At 34.1% G+C, this 15,796-nt stretch overlaps 2 protein-coding genes across 2 annotated transcripts; one reads left to right on the top strand and one right to left on the bottom strand.

Annotated features, from left to right (window-relative positions):
• The first annotated feature begins 1,056 nt into the window (after positions 1-1,056).
• Positions 1,057-10,566, top strand: LOC133182445 (uncharacterized). The gene is made up of 6 exons (XM_061317294.1): positions 1,057-1,070; positions 3,713-3,996; positions 4,193-4,601; positions 5,002-5,078; positions 9,603-9,722; positions 9,914-10,566. Exons 1-6 carry the CDS (start codon positions 1,057-1,059, stop codon positions 10,180-10,182), a joined length of 1,173 nt encoding a protein of 390 aa, XP_061173278.1. The 3' UTR covers positions 10,183-10,566.
• Positions 10,567-11,668: 1,102 nt separating this feature from the next.
• Positions 11,669-15,710, bottom strand: LOC133181785 (uncharacterized). The gene is made up of 5 exons (XM_061316378.1): positions 14,382-15,710; positions 14,094-14,204; positions 13,699-13,805; positions 13,193-13,249; positions 11,669-12,031 (listed from the first exon to the last, which is right to left on the bottom strand). The coding sequence occupies exons 1-5, from the start codon at positions 15,664-15,666 to the stop codon at positions 11,966-11,968; spliced, it is 1,626 nt and encodes a 541-aa protein (XP_061172362.1). The 5' UTR covers positions 15,667-15,710; the 3' UTR covers positions 11,669-11,965.
• Between the last annotated feature and the right edge of the window lie 86 nt (positions 15,711-15,796).

The following is a 15,796-nucleotide window of genomic DNA, read 5'->3' as shown; positions in this document are numbered from 1 at the left end:
CGTCTTGGAACTATCATTTATTAATTAAATTTAATTTGAAACATTGAAATCTAACTCCAATGCACATGAAACCGTGGAAAGCATGCTTTTTGGATTTAAAACTTTCTCTTTTACATGTTAAGTTCAAGTTAGTTAAAACTCAAAGATAGAATTAATTTTCATTCTTTCTGAAAGATTTGCATGCATATCAAACATAGGAAACAATATCTTGTAGCAGGTGTAGACTTTTTGCTTTATGGCACAGGTTAAGGAAGCTCTAAACAGTAAACACTATAACAAAAAGTGCTTTTTGGACTTGGAGAAAAATACATCATATAAAGGTGTGTATATTGAGACTATTTAGTTCATTTTCAAAATAGGGTAACTGCCTTATTTCCGCAGGAAAAATGTTCAAAGACAATGGACTATTCATGAACACAAATCACTGTTGTTTACTTACAATTGGTAAATTAATGGGAATAATGAATTCATTTACTTATTCTTGGTCTAATATAATGCTAAGAATATTCTAATCCATTACAAATTGATTAATTAACTATAAATAACCATTTTTCTATCTTACTTCTAAGGGCAGATCACTCTAACTGCAAGAAACTATCCTACAAGTAGAACTCTTTAGTGTGCAGTGTTTAGAGCTTCCTTAACATGTCATTTTTGAATTCCACGTTAATTTCATTCCACTGAGGATACACACCAAGTACTTTGTTAATTTCTGCTAAGACAGAGGCCTTCTTGGGTCGTGTCCATTTAAATGTAGTCCCTTGAAGTGTTACTCGAGAACGTAAAGTCCATTGATTAACAAGAATTGAAGACAATCCGTCTCAGCGGTTTGCACTTATCATCCATGAAAGTTGAAACTTGTAGACCTGACATTTTGTCATAAAAATTATACGGGTAACAGACCATGCATCGCTAACTTTGTAAAAGATCTACAGTCAAAAGAAAAGATATGTCATGAAATCGAAATAGGAAAACAACGAAGCGTGTACAAACCCAGAAATAAAACGCCCTAAAGATCTATCTGGTATATAAAATAGTTCAGAAAGATTCACAAGCATGGAAAATACTAGGTAAGAAATTTATTTTTGGAAAACAAAATACATTTAAGACATCAATACAACTTCCCCAGTGGAAACTCTCAGTACTATATTTGGAATTACACGTTGAGGTTTCACAAAATTTGGAGGATTTCCACTGACTTTAACTGCATCAAATAAAAAATTTCAGGATAGAGACACTGTACTTTTTGATAAACGGTATGATTCAAAAGGCTTGATACAATCTCGGTTTATTTCACAAATCTTTATTAATTAAGTGAAATTGGTCAACGTAATGAGTTCTACGTAAATTCGAGCACTGTCTGTGCATGCACAGATTTTACTAGAATATCTTCGATAAAGCAGAATAAATACCAAGGATGAATAACTTAAATACTTACGAAATAATGATATTTGGATAAAATAAAAGGAAAAAATATAAACTGTGCAATCTTGCTAAAAAATAGAATGACCCAGGAAAGCTCATCTGATGAACTGAGCAGATATGTTTAAGAATTCCATTAATTATAAGCTGCATCTAATGATGTAAGCTACATAGTCAAAAAGACTGATCTGGGTAGATACTGTATACTCGCTGCAATGATTACCTGTTTAAAGCTTAAAGCATAAAATGCCAAGACCTTAAAATGGACAAGTAAGCTAAGTATTTGATATTGAATATTGTTTTAAAATTGTGAAAGTACACAATTAGGATCTCTTAACGGTTGACACACAGGACATACCAATATGCTGCCCAAAAGCTTTGAAAAGAATAGCAGTAATTGATTTAAGAATCTATACGTTATTATCACCTTTATTTGCATGGACCCACCCTTAAGTTACATCTAATGAAATAAAAAAAAAGATAATTGTGGTCTTAGATGGCCTATATATGCAGACAAAGAAATTTGACAAGGAATAATTAAATTGTGAAGCTCGATCGCCCGTTGCTCTAATACAGAGGCGGATCCAGCAATTTTTGAAAGGGGGATTCCAGGTCGGTGCCCCAAATACTCATGCAAAGAATCACACCACAGGCACTTCAAGTCCGTTGCAACGTTTTTCAAAGGGGGCAACTTCTAAAAAGAGTTGACGAGCAAAAACAAACAAACATATATTTTGTGCACCGCATTTTAAAATCCGGGGGGGGGGGGGGGGCTTTTGCGTATTTTGACCTTCCGGCAACAAAAATTGGGGGGGGGATACAAATCAAAACTTGCATATTAAAACTACAGCAAAGTAAGCCCCCCCCCCCCCCCGCATACCCCGGGGAAATTTTAAACCTTTCTCTTCATTTATTAATTAAAAATATTCCCATAATATCAGGAGAGAAATATTCTCTTATGCATATTCCCTTTCGTGACTTATGTTGGTTACTTCAGAAGATGGTCCAAAGCTGACGTTCGCCGGAATCTTCCGATGATATCAAAGTGAAAACTTGCATGTTACTTGTGGGTGGTTGGGGCCCGGGGCCGGGGTTGTGGAGGTTCACGTAGGAAAGTAAATACGCGAAACTCAATCTAGCGAGCAGAAAGGGCAGAGATTGAACTACATGTACTTATTTTATTCAAAATATTAGACGTGAAAATATATTACAGAAGAAAAATCCCTCTCTCCAAAAATAAAGGGGGGGGGTCCAACCCTTGGACCCCCCACTTCTGGATCCGCCAATGTAATATGTATCAATAGTGTTTAGACATCCTTGTTTATTCAGTGTCCTACATGTACAGCAAACACAATTTTTAAATTGATTCTCTAAGATGAACAACTAACAAGGTTTCTCATAGCAAAATATCAACATCTGAAAGAAGGATCATTTTGGATGAACTTTGATGTATATATATGTAATATCACACACTTTGTCTTAGCGTGATACCTAGGTTGGTGAAAATCTAGTTCTTGAAAAGATTTATTTTATTAGAATCGACTTTTTAAAAAAAAAAAAAAAATTCTTTTTATGTGATCTCCCATGATTGAAGGTTTGCATCCATTTTTAATACAAAAGAAGGTCATAAACTCTAGGTTCCTGTGTAAAAATGGGTAATATTGGAAAAATTACGGGTCTTTGGTTCTGGTGAGCTAAAAGGTTGAGGTGAGAGATTTTATATTAAACTCATGATATTTAAAGTGGATATTCATTTTCTTTCAGAAAAGCAAAAAGGACATAAAACATGCGATGATTCTGTGCTTCTGGATCCCTTATCTTGTCACGCAGTGATATAGATCACCACTGAAATATACGTGTGTAAAATTATTCACGAGACATAAAAATAACGTCGAATTTTTTCAAAGGTCCATGTACCCCCGATAGTCAGTCAGCAGAAATGTCTACAAGAGCATGTATATTCAACTCTGGGAAGATATATGCGTCGATAGTCGTATTCATTAGCAGGGAGGGCAGGTCAAATTTCAGATCAAAGCGATAGTCTTTAAATTCGTTAACATAACTGTGTCTTAATTATTTCTTAATTGTTTAGAAATGAGTTACATAATGGAATTTAATGTGGCCCAATCCATACACGAAAGATGTATCTGTTGTGACATAGAATAGATAACCTTGCCATCAAATATTTGTGAGTTTCATTTAAAATATCTAAAAATGAAAATATGAGGAATAATTCTGACGGATCATGACTCTGCTTTCTTAAATGGTTCTTAGATTTGATCTAACACAGACCCGTCTGTCCGTGGAACTTTGACCTCAAAATGCATCTTCTCCATGTTTTGTTATTCGTGGTTCCAGTTATTTGGTGTGTACCTTTGCGAACGTTCATACATCAAAAAGTGACATACACTTCGAACACTCTCGTGTTTGTGGAGTCATGTCCAACTGATCCCAGTACCAGAGAACAAAGTTCCTTGGTTAGATGTGGAAATATGTCATACTATCATTGTTTACGGACGGAGGACGGCGGATATGTAGAATTCTGCAATAAGAGTGCTACATGGATTGAAAAGGGTAAATTATTAACGTTTACGTCATAGCCCTTAGTGAGAAATACTATATGTAAACTAATATGACACTTCAAAGTACATGTTGTTATGCATGTTATTTAACAACATAATTTTCTCTTAGAGATTTTTATCAATTTCTCGTCATTTGATTTACACCACTACATAGGATGCAACTGTAATTATCAACGTTTTTTTTCCAGGAACATTAGCACTTTTCTCCCTTGACAAGAACACCATAGTACCGAAACCTTGTCCATATGGCTTTTATCAACCGCTGGGTCGATGGAGCCACGAGTCATCCTCTCTCTGTGATCGGAAAAAATCGTCATGTAATGGAATTGGAGAAGTCGTCTGCGAAGACGGCAGTATGACGTCAGACAGACTTTGTCGATGTGATAACGCTGACGATTGGGTGATAGAAAAGTTCATCCAAGAAAACCCACTAAACACCTCCTGTGTTCTTCCGTCCCAGACAGACTTTATGTGTGTGAAATATATATGTCCTCAAGGACAAGAGTTAACCCCCTCATATATGTGTGTGCGTAAATGTCGGAAAGGATATCATAGGCCTAGCGGCTCATTTGATTGTTCCTCCGTAACCAATATCAGGTAAAACATTACAATACTGAATTTAGTGCTAAAAGCCTTTTTAATCATAATTCCAGTGACATAGCTTGGTCCTTAATTACAGTAAGGTAAAATCCGTGCCTAAGGGAAAGATAGCCGGTGTAAGTACGGTTTACATGGACGAAGGTTTTACTTCATAGAGAAAAACGACTCTTAGCAACTGCGGCAAGCGGGCGACAGCAATATATTAGGATTTACGCCTTCTAAGCCGGTAACACTGAGTAGTCCAAATATATCATGCCGAGCCGAATTTCAGCCGAGATTAGTGACAGTTTCTGAGAATGTCGGGTGTTTTCTTCATGATATTTCCAACAGAATTATATAATTTTATATTAAAAGTAATCATGACCAATTTATACATATATATTTTTTACATTTGTAGTACTGGAAACATAACATCTTCAACGTTTAAAACCATCACAAGGAGAGATCTATATATTAAACCAGCAATTGAATTGTGTAAGTGTATAACACCCTCAATCTTCTTAAACTTTCTATCTCTTAGTATTTCCTTTTCATACCCCCCCCCCCATTTACCCCTCTTCGCCTGTCAACTAAACGTAGAAGATTTCTTAGCAACTTTGCATCCCTTAAAAAAGTTGCATATATAGTTCATTTGTATTTTCGTTAGCTTAAAGTATGTCACTCGTGAAATGTTATATCAAGGATTTTTTGAGAAGTATATTTTAGATAAGTACTCATACAGCATGACTCAAAATCGCAAACAAAATTGGGGGCCAGTGTGCATCTTATTGAGCAACGATACAATGAACTTGACCTTTTTGCACTATTAGGTTATTCACTTTAACTTTATCATATTTTACCAGATGTAATCATGGCAATAAATATAATCTTATTTTACGTAAAATTGTTTGAATAATATTTTAATATCATTGAACAAATCATGCAAATTAATGCGCATAAATTATCGTGTGACCTTTTTGAACTGAAAAAGTATCAAATTTGGGGCACAGGTACTTGGGTCCTGGTTTATAAATATGTATGTACCTTATTGATATGTAAAAAAAGTACTTTTTTACGTATCAATAAGGTATACATACACATTTATAAACCAAGACCCAAGTACCTGTGATTTGGGGTATTAAAAATCTAAATTGGCAATAAAATATTTTTTTGTATCAAGCTTTTTATGATGCTGATCGGTTGGAAGTATCGTGTAGTTTAAAATACTGAAAGAAAAAGATGGGGCCAGTGATGTAAAGTTTGAGATATTGGTCAAAATATGCAATTTTTAGGCAAAAATCAGTGTAAATTTTATCTTGACTTCTTCAATATAGCTTCATTACTTGGAAAAGCCTGTTGAGTGAATGTGTAAAAATTGTTCTAAATATATTAATTGAAACCTGTTTTACTAGAAAAAGACATTAATGGTAACCTAACAACAAAGCTTTATGATAAACGCGATGACTTCAATTTTTCAATCGTCAACTTCCCTACCTTATGTAGCAATATAACCTTAGCACCTGCATATGGGGTTTTTGTCTCCCAGTTGATTCGATATGCAAGAGCATGATCTAAGTATGAACAATTTTTAAAACGAGGCAAGTTATTGACAAACAAGTTGATGAAACATTTGAAGTCATCATTTCGCAAGTTTTGTGGTCGATACAATGACCATGTCAGCAAATACAACTTAGTACAGTCAAATATTGACTGACATTTTTCATACTAATTGTTAGGTCATCATTTTACACAAGGAGACAAGGAGAACACGGCGGGTGTGACTGGTCGACAGGGGATGCTCACTCCTTCATGGCACCTGTTCCCCTCTGACGTTTTTTGAGATCCATGTTTGCTCTGCTCCCGATTTCTATTGTTTTAATGGACTTTGAGCTTGAATACTGCTCGTTATCTCCATATTTCATTTCACCTATATCTAATATTCCTAGCATATAATAACGAAAAAAATGCTTTGAGTAAAAATATGTAGGACTAAAGTTCCAAGATATTAAATTTAATAAATGTGTAGATTTCAAGAATTTTCATTTAAATATCTTTCCACTACAAGAAATATTGTCCCCTATAAATCTGGTTTCTTTATGATTCTGTGTCCAGTTTTAAAAATTGAATATTGTATGATTTGCATTGTTTATTTCAAGTATAATATAAAAATTTATTTTAATAAATAGTTTTATGGTCAAGATCTGGAAACTACTTCATGCTATGTATGAATTTCTGACCTTGCCTTTGACCCCAAAATCAATGGGAGTTTATTTAAATCAGAGGGAGTTACGATTAAAAAAAATTATTGCAAGTTCAAAGAGAATTTTTTTTTTAATCTTTAGACCATTTTATGCTATATATGAATTTCTGATCTTGACCTTTTGACCTCTTAAGTCACGAGGAGTTCTGAAATAAAATTCCATTGTAAAAGCTGAAATAGAACTAAAGAACCATCTGGGGACCATTTATGCAATGTATAAATTTCTGACCTTGACATTTTCATATTAAACTAGATAGAAATCTTCTGAAAGACGTAGGGAGTTTTGTAAAAATCGCAGACTGAGGTTATCATCTGGAAACCTTTTTAATGCAATAAATGCATTTCTTAATGTAGACTTTTTACCTCAAAATCAATAGGGGTCGTCCCTAAGTTATAGGGAGTGATGATATAAATTTCATTTCAAAACTTGACTTTTTGATATCTTTTGGAAACGAAAGTGTTATAGACCGACAGAATAACAGACAGTGGGACGGACAAACTAAAATTAATATCCTCTGCTTTTAGAAAAAGCGGGTGATAATTAGTTGCGACATGAAAGATTATCGCTCATTTCCGTAAAGTACAAATAGCCACATGAAGGTGCTTTCATATCAAGGTAAATTGTGATCATGTTTTTATATTTACATCCACTGAATATTATTTCCTTTATTTCTTATAAAAACCATTGCCATTAATCAGTCCATAAACAACACTAAGCAAGCCACCTGCATAGATTTCTTAAGCAATGGCTGTTCCATCAATTTTGTATACAATGACATACACAGCTATAACACAATATTTGACATATTTAATCTACGTTGAATGTTTTTTTTTTTTTTAAAAAGATATAAATATAAACAATAAAATGTCTTTCTTTGTTTGTTAGTACGGGGATTAACGTCGCAGCTATTGCAGAAAAAAATTCACACAACCCGCTTACGCGGGTTATGCATTTTTTCTGCAACAGCTGCGACATTAATTCCCGTACTAACAACCAAAGAAAGCATTTTATTGTTTAAGGGCGATTTTTTTTCTATGCAAAAAAAATCTACCTCCTATTGTAGTCACGTCGAGATCAAGATTTGAACAACATTTGAGGATGAATCATAATGACACTTCTCCGGTATATGCAAAACTGCGCCCCCGAGTTATGTCTCATTTTAGAAGTGGTCATCATTTGAGCAAAGATTAATGTACTGATTAATGTCTGATTGGGGCTCTGTTGTTCTCTATTTTTTTCCCTCGTGTAGCTTAAATTTCATCCAAACATTACGGGCAACGATTTGAACAAGTTGCATAAAAAAGCTTTGACACAAATAGTTATAGGTCAATTAAGAATACAAATACATACAAAATGAATTATTATTTGTTCCTGGTTTTTCTTAAAACAGGGAATCTATTCTTACGTCTGTAACACTTGTTTCTAAATATCTCAGAGACCTTACGCTTTTGTAATGGAATTTTATATCACAACTCCAAAAACTCAGGACCCCTATTGATATATTGAGGTCAACTGCATAGTTTCCAAATGGAAACTTAAGGTACCTTTGAGCTTTTGCAATGAAATTTTATACTACAACTCCCTATGATTTAAAAATGACCCCTATTGATGTTGGAGTCAGTATTCATATACATTGTAGTGCAAAAATGGTTTCCAGTCAGAAACTTTAGGTTATCTTAATATTTTATATCCTAACTTCTATTGATTTTTAAAGTCAAGGTTAAAGACCAGGGAAGAAATTCTTATGTTGCATTTACATGTAGTTGTTTCCAGATGATAATTTAGTTATCGTTGAGCTTTTGCAATGAAACTTAAAGGTGATGACTCCAACTTAGGACAGACCTCTATCGATTTTGAAACCAAAAGGTGAAAGGTTAATCTACGGTAAAACTACAATTTATAGTTATAAAAGTGAATATGAGAGGAAATCTTTAATAACTTTCTTTTCATGAATTCATGAATAAGGATAGAGCGAAATCATAATATCCAAACAAGTTTGTATGAGTCATGACTCCAGGGGATAAGATAAGCTAAGGTAAATTTTACATTGGAATAACCTTGTATAGAATTTTTTATTGAAATCCGACCAAAACTGTAGGATGAGTAGGGTACTGAAATAAAAATCACAGAAATTTCTATTTTTAGTAGCCATGACAAGATCTTATGTTAAAATAAACTTGTGCAAAAAACAATCAACAAAATTATGCTTCTTAGTGTTATTCATGTATTTGTTACCAGGATTTATTGAAATCGGACCAAAACTGTAGGAGGAGTAGCACTTTGAAAGACTTTTATAGAATTTTTTGTTTTCAGTTACGATGACAACACCATTAATTTGTCAAAATCAAAAACCGATAAAAAGAATCGTGCATCTTAGTTTAGTCTACTTGCGTAGAATTTTTTTTTTATTAAAATCAGATCAAAACTACTGGTGCGATTGCGTTTTGAAGGAATTTCAAAGAAATTTCTATTTTCAGTAATCAAGGCAACACACACACACACACACACAAAACCGAGCAGAGCTAAAACCCCATCTTGAAATTATATCTTCTTCTTCCCACTTCCCAGTGACGAAAAAACCGGATTAAAATGGGGAAAAAAAAATATAAAAATGAAACCATCTTTATTTAAATAGTTTATAAAATGTACATTTTTCTACAGATCAAGAAAATCACTTATAGTTAAACATGACACCCCCTATGTTTGTTTTGAACCAAGGTGAAAGATGTTTAAAAAAAAGTCTCTTTTTTTGGTTTAGATCCTGTGGGTAAGGTGTCCAAGTTTCAAACAGTGATGGCTATTCCTATTGCAATAATATTTGTGTTATCAGTTTCGGCCTGTTCCATACTTGTGTCCAAATGCAAGAAAAACAGCAGTAGTAAGTATACTTTAGGGAGAGACCCTCCCTTCACTATTTTACAAACCTATACATCCACCACTAACATTAAAAATTAACTATTGTTTGTAGTTGTTGATTATAAATGTTATGTGTTAGCATTATGTCAACTATTCACTAGAAACATTCTGTTACATCTTGAATGCACTCTTACCTACTTATTCTTTAAACAGCAGAGAAACAACTTCAAAATTTAGCAAAGAAAAAATTATTTGAGCGTCAAGCTAGGAAAAAACACCGACGGAAAATGGAAAGACGTAAAAAAAGACAGGAGAAAAAGAATAAACTACAAATCAAAGTGGACAAAGCGCTTCACAGAATGGAAGAACGAAGGATAAAACGTCGAGAGAGAAAAAGACTCTTAGACATGGAACGGAAGGAAGCACTGAAAGAATTAGAGATTGCGGAGAACCCGGATCATGTGTCTATCGAAATGTCATAGACCACACTGGTCTTCGACTATTTATAGACAAAACTGTCTACCTCATCACCCAGTCATAGAGTACATATATCCATTTATAATGCCAGTATAATAACGATTGTTTGTGTAATCATCTCCCTCATCATAACAGTGACAGGAAGTTTTGTGACCCAAGATGTAAAGGGAACGAAATAATTCCAAAAGACTGGTGTAATATTTAATGACATTTTTCTGTACCTTTGCATTGAATTCCTATCCAATACTGAAATGTTTTAAACTTGCAGGTACCATTAGGGATACTGTGCTTTCATATGCACAAGTTCTTGTGAGTTTGTAATCCAAGATGTAAAGGGAACGAAATAACAATTCCCGAAAGACTGATGTAATATTTCATTAAATGACATTTTTCTGTACCTTTGCATTAAATTGCTATCCAAGACCGAAATGTTTTAAGCTTGCAGGTACCATTATGGATACTGTGCTTTCATATGCACAAGCTCTAGTGAGTTAACAAAAGTCCAATTCAAAGTACAATGTAGTCATTTTCCCACATTCTCTGCTCATTTCTTGCCATAAAAACTTCATTCAGGCCCATAATATTTATATATATAATAAACACCTGATACCAGTAGTTTTACTATGTAATGTCATGTTACAGAAAACTAAACACCTGGCCCCAAGACCATAAACTGAGAACAGACTTAAGTCAAAATTTCAAACTATCATAACTTTTAAAATAATTTTGATATTGAAACAAAATTTTCATCGTATATTTGAATTGAAATATACAACATTGCAAATTTTGAAGCAAATACATTAAATAAAACTCAAGATATTAAAAATCAAAATTTTGACTTAAGTCTGTTTTCAGTTTATGGTCTTGGGGCCTGATCCCAGTAGTTTTATTATGGAATGTCATGTTACAGAAAACTAAACACCTTATCCCAGTAGTTTTATTATGGAATGTCATGTTACATTACAGAAAACTGTAACAGCAGATCCCAGTAGTTTTCCTATGGAATGTCATGTTACAGAAACTAAACACCTGATCCGAGTAGTTTTACTATGGAATGTCATGTTACAGAAAACTAAACACCTGATCCCAGTAGTTTTACTATGGAATGTCATGTTACAGAAACTAAACACCTGATCTCAGTAGTTTTACTATGGAATGTCATGTTGCAGAAACTAAACACCTGATCCCAGTAGTTTTACTATGGAATGTCATGTTACAGAAACTAAACACCTTATCCCAGTAGTTTTATTATGGAATGTCATGTTACATTACAGAAAACTAAACACCTGATCCCAGTAGTTTTACTATGGAATGTCATGTTACAGAAACTAAACACCTGATCCCAGTAGTTTTACTATGGAATGTCATGTTACAGAAAACTAAACACCTGATCCCAGTAGTTTTACAATGGAATGTCATGTTACAGAAACTTAACACCTGATCCCAGTAGTTTTCCTATGGAATGTCATGTTACAGAAACTAAACACCTGATCCCAGTAGTTTTACTATGGAATGTCATGTTACAGAAACTAAACACCTGATCCCAGTAGTTTTATTATGGAATGTCATGTTACATTACAGAAAACTAAACACCTGATCCCAGTAGTTTTACTATGGAATGTCATGTTACAGAAACTAAACACCTGATCCCAGTAGTTTTATTATGGAATGTCATGTTACATTACAGAAAACTAAACACCTGATCCCAGTTGTTTTATTATGGAATGTCTTGTTACAGAAAACTAAACACCTGGCCTGATCCCAGTTTTATTATGGAATGTCATGAAGTTACAGAGATGTTGCCCTGTGTTCTGAGGATTGACCACTTTCATCCTTTAAGCCTGTTGTGGATTTCTGCAAGAAAAACATCACATCTTTTACTAATACCATCTTTTTTTTAAAACTCATTTTCACAGTTTTTATTTTAAGTTTTATATTGAAAATTCATACTGCATAAAATGAAATAATTGTAAATGTCTGTACGATAAGAGTTCCATGTTTAAAGGAAACTTATTACCAAATACAATGTACAATTTTTCACCTGAATATAACAAAAAACAATTGAACTTCGGTATCTTGAACACCGACATCTTGAATACCATGGATATATCAAAGTGATTTGGAAGTTCCAGCCACTTATTCTTTTATTTTATCCTTGATATCTTGAATTCTTGGCTCTTCCTCGGTCCAATTCAGTTTGAGATAATGAGATTTGACTGTATATTAGATATGCTTAAATTTTGTAAATCTCTACTAGTATCATTTGAATTTGACTAGCCATTCTTAAATTAATATACTCCCTGCAAATGAAGTTGGGGGGGGGGGGGGGGGGGGGTTGTAAAGCAATCACCCTGTCCTTCTGTCTGTTCATGCAATTTTGCCAGGCTACAAATTTGTAATGGAGATCACTGGAAGCTCATACTTGGTAAAAAGATTTATTGTGACCTGATGGTGTGTCATGAATTTTCCCCAGGTCATTCTGGCAACTTCAAGGTAACTTGCAGAAATAGTATAAAATTCTTGTCTGGTCTATAACTTTTGAAAATCTTTGGAAGCTCATACTTGGCACAAAGATTATTTCTGATCTGAGAGTGTTTCATTACCTTGACCTAAGGTCATAATGGCAAGTTCAAGGGCATTGGTAGAAAAAGTGTCAAATTCATGACAGGTCTATAATTATGTCAAACAGAAACATTGCATGTCCATATTTCATTCAAAAATTACTTATGACCAAGGGACATTTTTTGCAAAGGTCATTTTGGCAAATTCAAGGCCACATATTTACAATATGCACTTCAATTAATGAAGGGGTGGGGTATTATTTTGTGAGCTCCAGCATACTACCTAAAAAACCCATCAACTTCCTCAGAATCAAGGTACCAATTCAATCTTCTTTACTACATTTATTTTATTTTGTACCTCATGGGGAATAAAAATGACTACTCTTTTAAGTTATTACATTGGAAACACAGAGTTTTATAAAAGAAATACAACAAACTGGACAGATACACATACCTTTGAGATGGAAGCATAACCACTGGATCTCCGTGATGAGGATTCTGTGTAAGAGTCCTACAACAACAAATGTCACATAAAATCAGGATTTCTTGATGTATGGATTTAACTTGAGCAAACTTTAAAAAAAGGAAATTTCAAACTTAGTTTATAGGCTTGTTTAGTAACATATGTCATAAATTTGAGAAAATATGTGTTTTGTATGATTTAAAAGAAACATGTGTACCTTTGGAAACTTGAAGTCTCTGATGAGACTGTCGCTGTATATACTCATATGATAGAAAGATAAAAGTAACCCCTAGATTTTACTCTTCGCCTTTCATTTACAGAATTGTATCCTTATGTTTTCTAAATTTGTTTAAGATTGAAAGCAACCAAACCAAAACTGTATTCACATGTATTATCTTTTAGTAAGAATCTTTTTAAAATAATTTCAAAGAAATTTCTAATTCTAGTAATCATGGCAAAATAAATACCATATACAGAGTAATATAAAGATACTGTACCATATCTTTACTGGTTCCCTGTTCTGTCTTGGTCTCATCTGACTTCCTCCCCCTCCTCCGTTTTATCCAAACACAAACACATATGAACACAAAAACAGCAACGAGTCCTATCAAACCATAAGATCTAAATATCATATTCATTTCATTTTTTTCCAGTCTGCACTTAAAAGACTCAATATTTTCATCATGTTCTTCAGTTTCAAGAATATAATTGCTTGTTAAGAAAGCCTAATTTACAAACATACACCATTTCTCCTGAACATATGTTATTTTAACTCTAACACTTACAAAACAGTGCTTGTTAAACTGTTGTAACAATTACTATCAAATTATGGTGTACATGACTTGCACTGAGAATACCAGAATTTAACTGGGTCTACATTATATTAACTTACCTACAAGGACAGCTATTATTGCAGTGAGGATAAATTTCTCCCCGTTTTCCTTTAGTTGATGATGCATCTGGACTGATGGACAAACCAACATGTTGAACTCTTCATCAGGTGCTACATTATTAAAAAAAAAACAAAAACCAAAAAATTTTCTTTGAATTTTATGTGCAATAGCATAACGTTTTACTCAGGACAGTTTTCAATTTTTTCCCAATGGTTTTCTTGCTTTACAAATCAGAATATCTTAATGGTTTTAAAAACTGGGTAATTAGTCTACATTTTAAAGCTTACCATTAGAGGAACAGGCCTGATTAAGAATGTCATACACATCCTCTCTAGTGTTTACAACTCCACCACTTTCAAACACCACAAACTTAACATCCCATGATTGACCATCCTGTTTTGGTGTGATGCTGATGATGTAGACAAATGGATCTGATGATGTTTGCCTCTTTCCCCTGTTAGTTGACTGTAAACTCTCTGTCTGCCTTATAAGTTGGAGAACTGCCTCCGTAAATCTAGCTTCCAGCTCTGCCATGTCTGTTTTAGTCCCTGTACCAATGGTGATGTCTATAACACAGGACTCATTGGCACAAATCACTTTCTTTCTGTTTCCTATAGGTATACACACATCTTTCCTACTACATACCTTTTGGTCATGGCAAAGACTAGGTTGATACTCACAGAATACCCCTGTCCTGCCCTCAGAACACACACAGACATAGTTCCTGTACCTGTCCACACAAGTTCCATTACCAAGACAGACAGCATTCACACAGTCATCTTCACTTCTCTCACACAGCTCCCCCTCCCAGCCAGGTACACAGGAGCAGGTAGCTCTCTTCCCTTCAATGAATGAACAGACACCTCCATTCTGGCAAGGCATGGCTGAACACAGATCCTCAGATACAGTGGCTATTTCACAATGCATGCCTACAAATCCTTCATCACAAAGACAAGCATACCCATCTATCTTGTTCACACAAGTGCCATTATTAAAACAAGCTGCTGAATTTTGATGACAGTAGTCAATGTTCTCACACAAATACCCATCCCCTATAAATCCAACTTCACAGCTACAAATATGCTTAGTAGAATTCCCAGATTTCACACAGCGAGCATTATCATCACATTTCTTACCATTTACTTCACACTTATCAACTCTTTTAATAAATATGGTGATGTTCTGTGTCTCCATTTCAAAAGTTTCACTGTTCTTTACTTGCACAGTAATCCTTGCTGAAGTACCTTCCACTTCCCTTAGGTTTTTAGCTAGTATTAAGTACTTATTATCTTTAATAGCAAAGAGCTCTCCTGGGTTATATATCAGTTTAAATATAATTTCCTCATCAATGGTCTGGTTTATACTGAATAACCTCCCAATCACAAACCCTATTTCAGAGTCTTCCCACAATTTCTGATTATCCAATGAAACTGATGGCAGTTCTGCAGCAAATATTTGGACATTCGTAATTGGAAGAGAAAAAGAATAATTGACCGACAGGGTTGGCTGACCATTGTCTGTAGCTATTAATGATATTTTTATGATAGGAGGGACTTTCTTTAGAATTTCCATTGGGATAGGTCCTGTTAACAACAGTTTGTTATTTTCAACCTGTAAAAGATGTACATTACTTTTGTGATCTCTATCAACGATAGTTCAATCTTGGATTAAAATTAAGAGAAACTACATGTATTTTCTGCAT

The sequence above is a fragment of the Saccostrea echinata genome, unplaced genomic scaffold (assembly GCF_033153115.1).
Source record: "Saccostrea echinata isolate AGI-Se365-2 ecotype Australia unplaced genomic scaffold, CSIRO_AGI_Sech_v1 ptg000009l, whole genome shotgun sequence".
In the NCBI taxonomy this organism is placed as follows: Eukaryota; Metazoa; Mollusca; class Bivalvia; order Ostreida; family Ostreidae; genus Saccostrea; species Saccostrea echinata.
The sequence above is the reverse complement of the archived record's forward strand: the minus strand, read 5'-3'. Positions and strand labels throughout refer to the sequence as shown.

Excerpts from the sequence above, each read along its gene's own strand:
- LOC133181785 (XM_061316378.1), bottom strand. The coding sequence starts at position 15,666 with ATGGAAATTCTAAAGAAAGTCCCTCCTATCATAAAAATATCATTAATA. Across the intron at positions 14,205-14,381 it reads TCAGGCCTGTTCCTCTAATG|CACCTGATGAAGAGTTCAAC; the intron begins GTAAGCTTTAAA and ends TTAATAATGTAG. Across the intron at positions 13,250-13,698 it reads AGGGAACCAGTAAAGATATG|GACTCTTACACAGAATCCTC; the intron begins GTACAGTATCTT and ends TTGTTGTTGTAG.
- LOC133182445 (XM_061317294.1), top strand. Across the intron at positions 4,602-5,001 it reads TCCTCCGTAACCAATATCAG|TACTGGAAACATAACATCTT; the intron begins GTAAAACATTAC and ends TTACATTTGTAG. Across the intron at positions 5,079-9,602 it reads TAAACCAGCAATTGAATTGT|ATCCTGTGGGTAAGGTGTCC; the intron begins GTAAGTGTATAA and ends TTTTTGGTTTAG.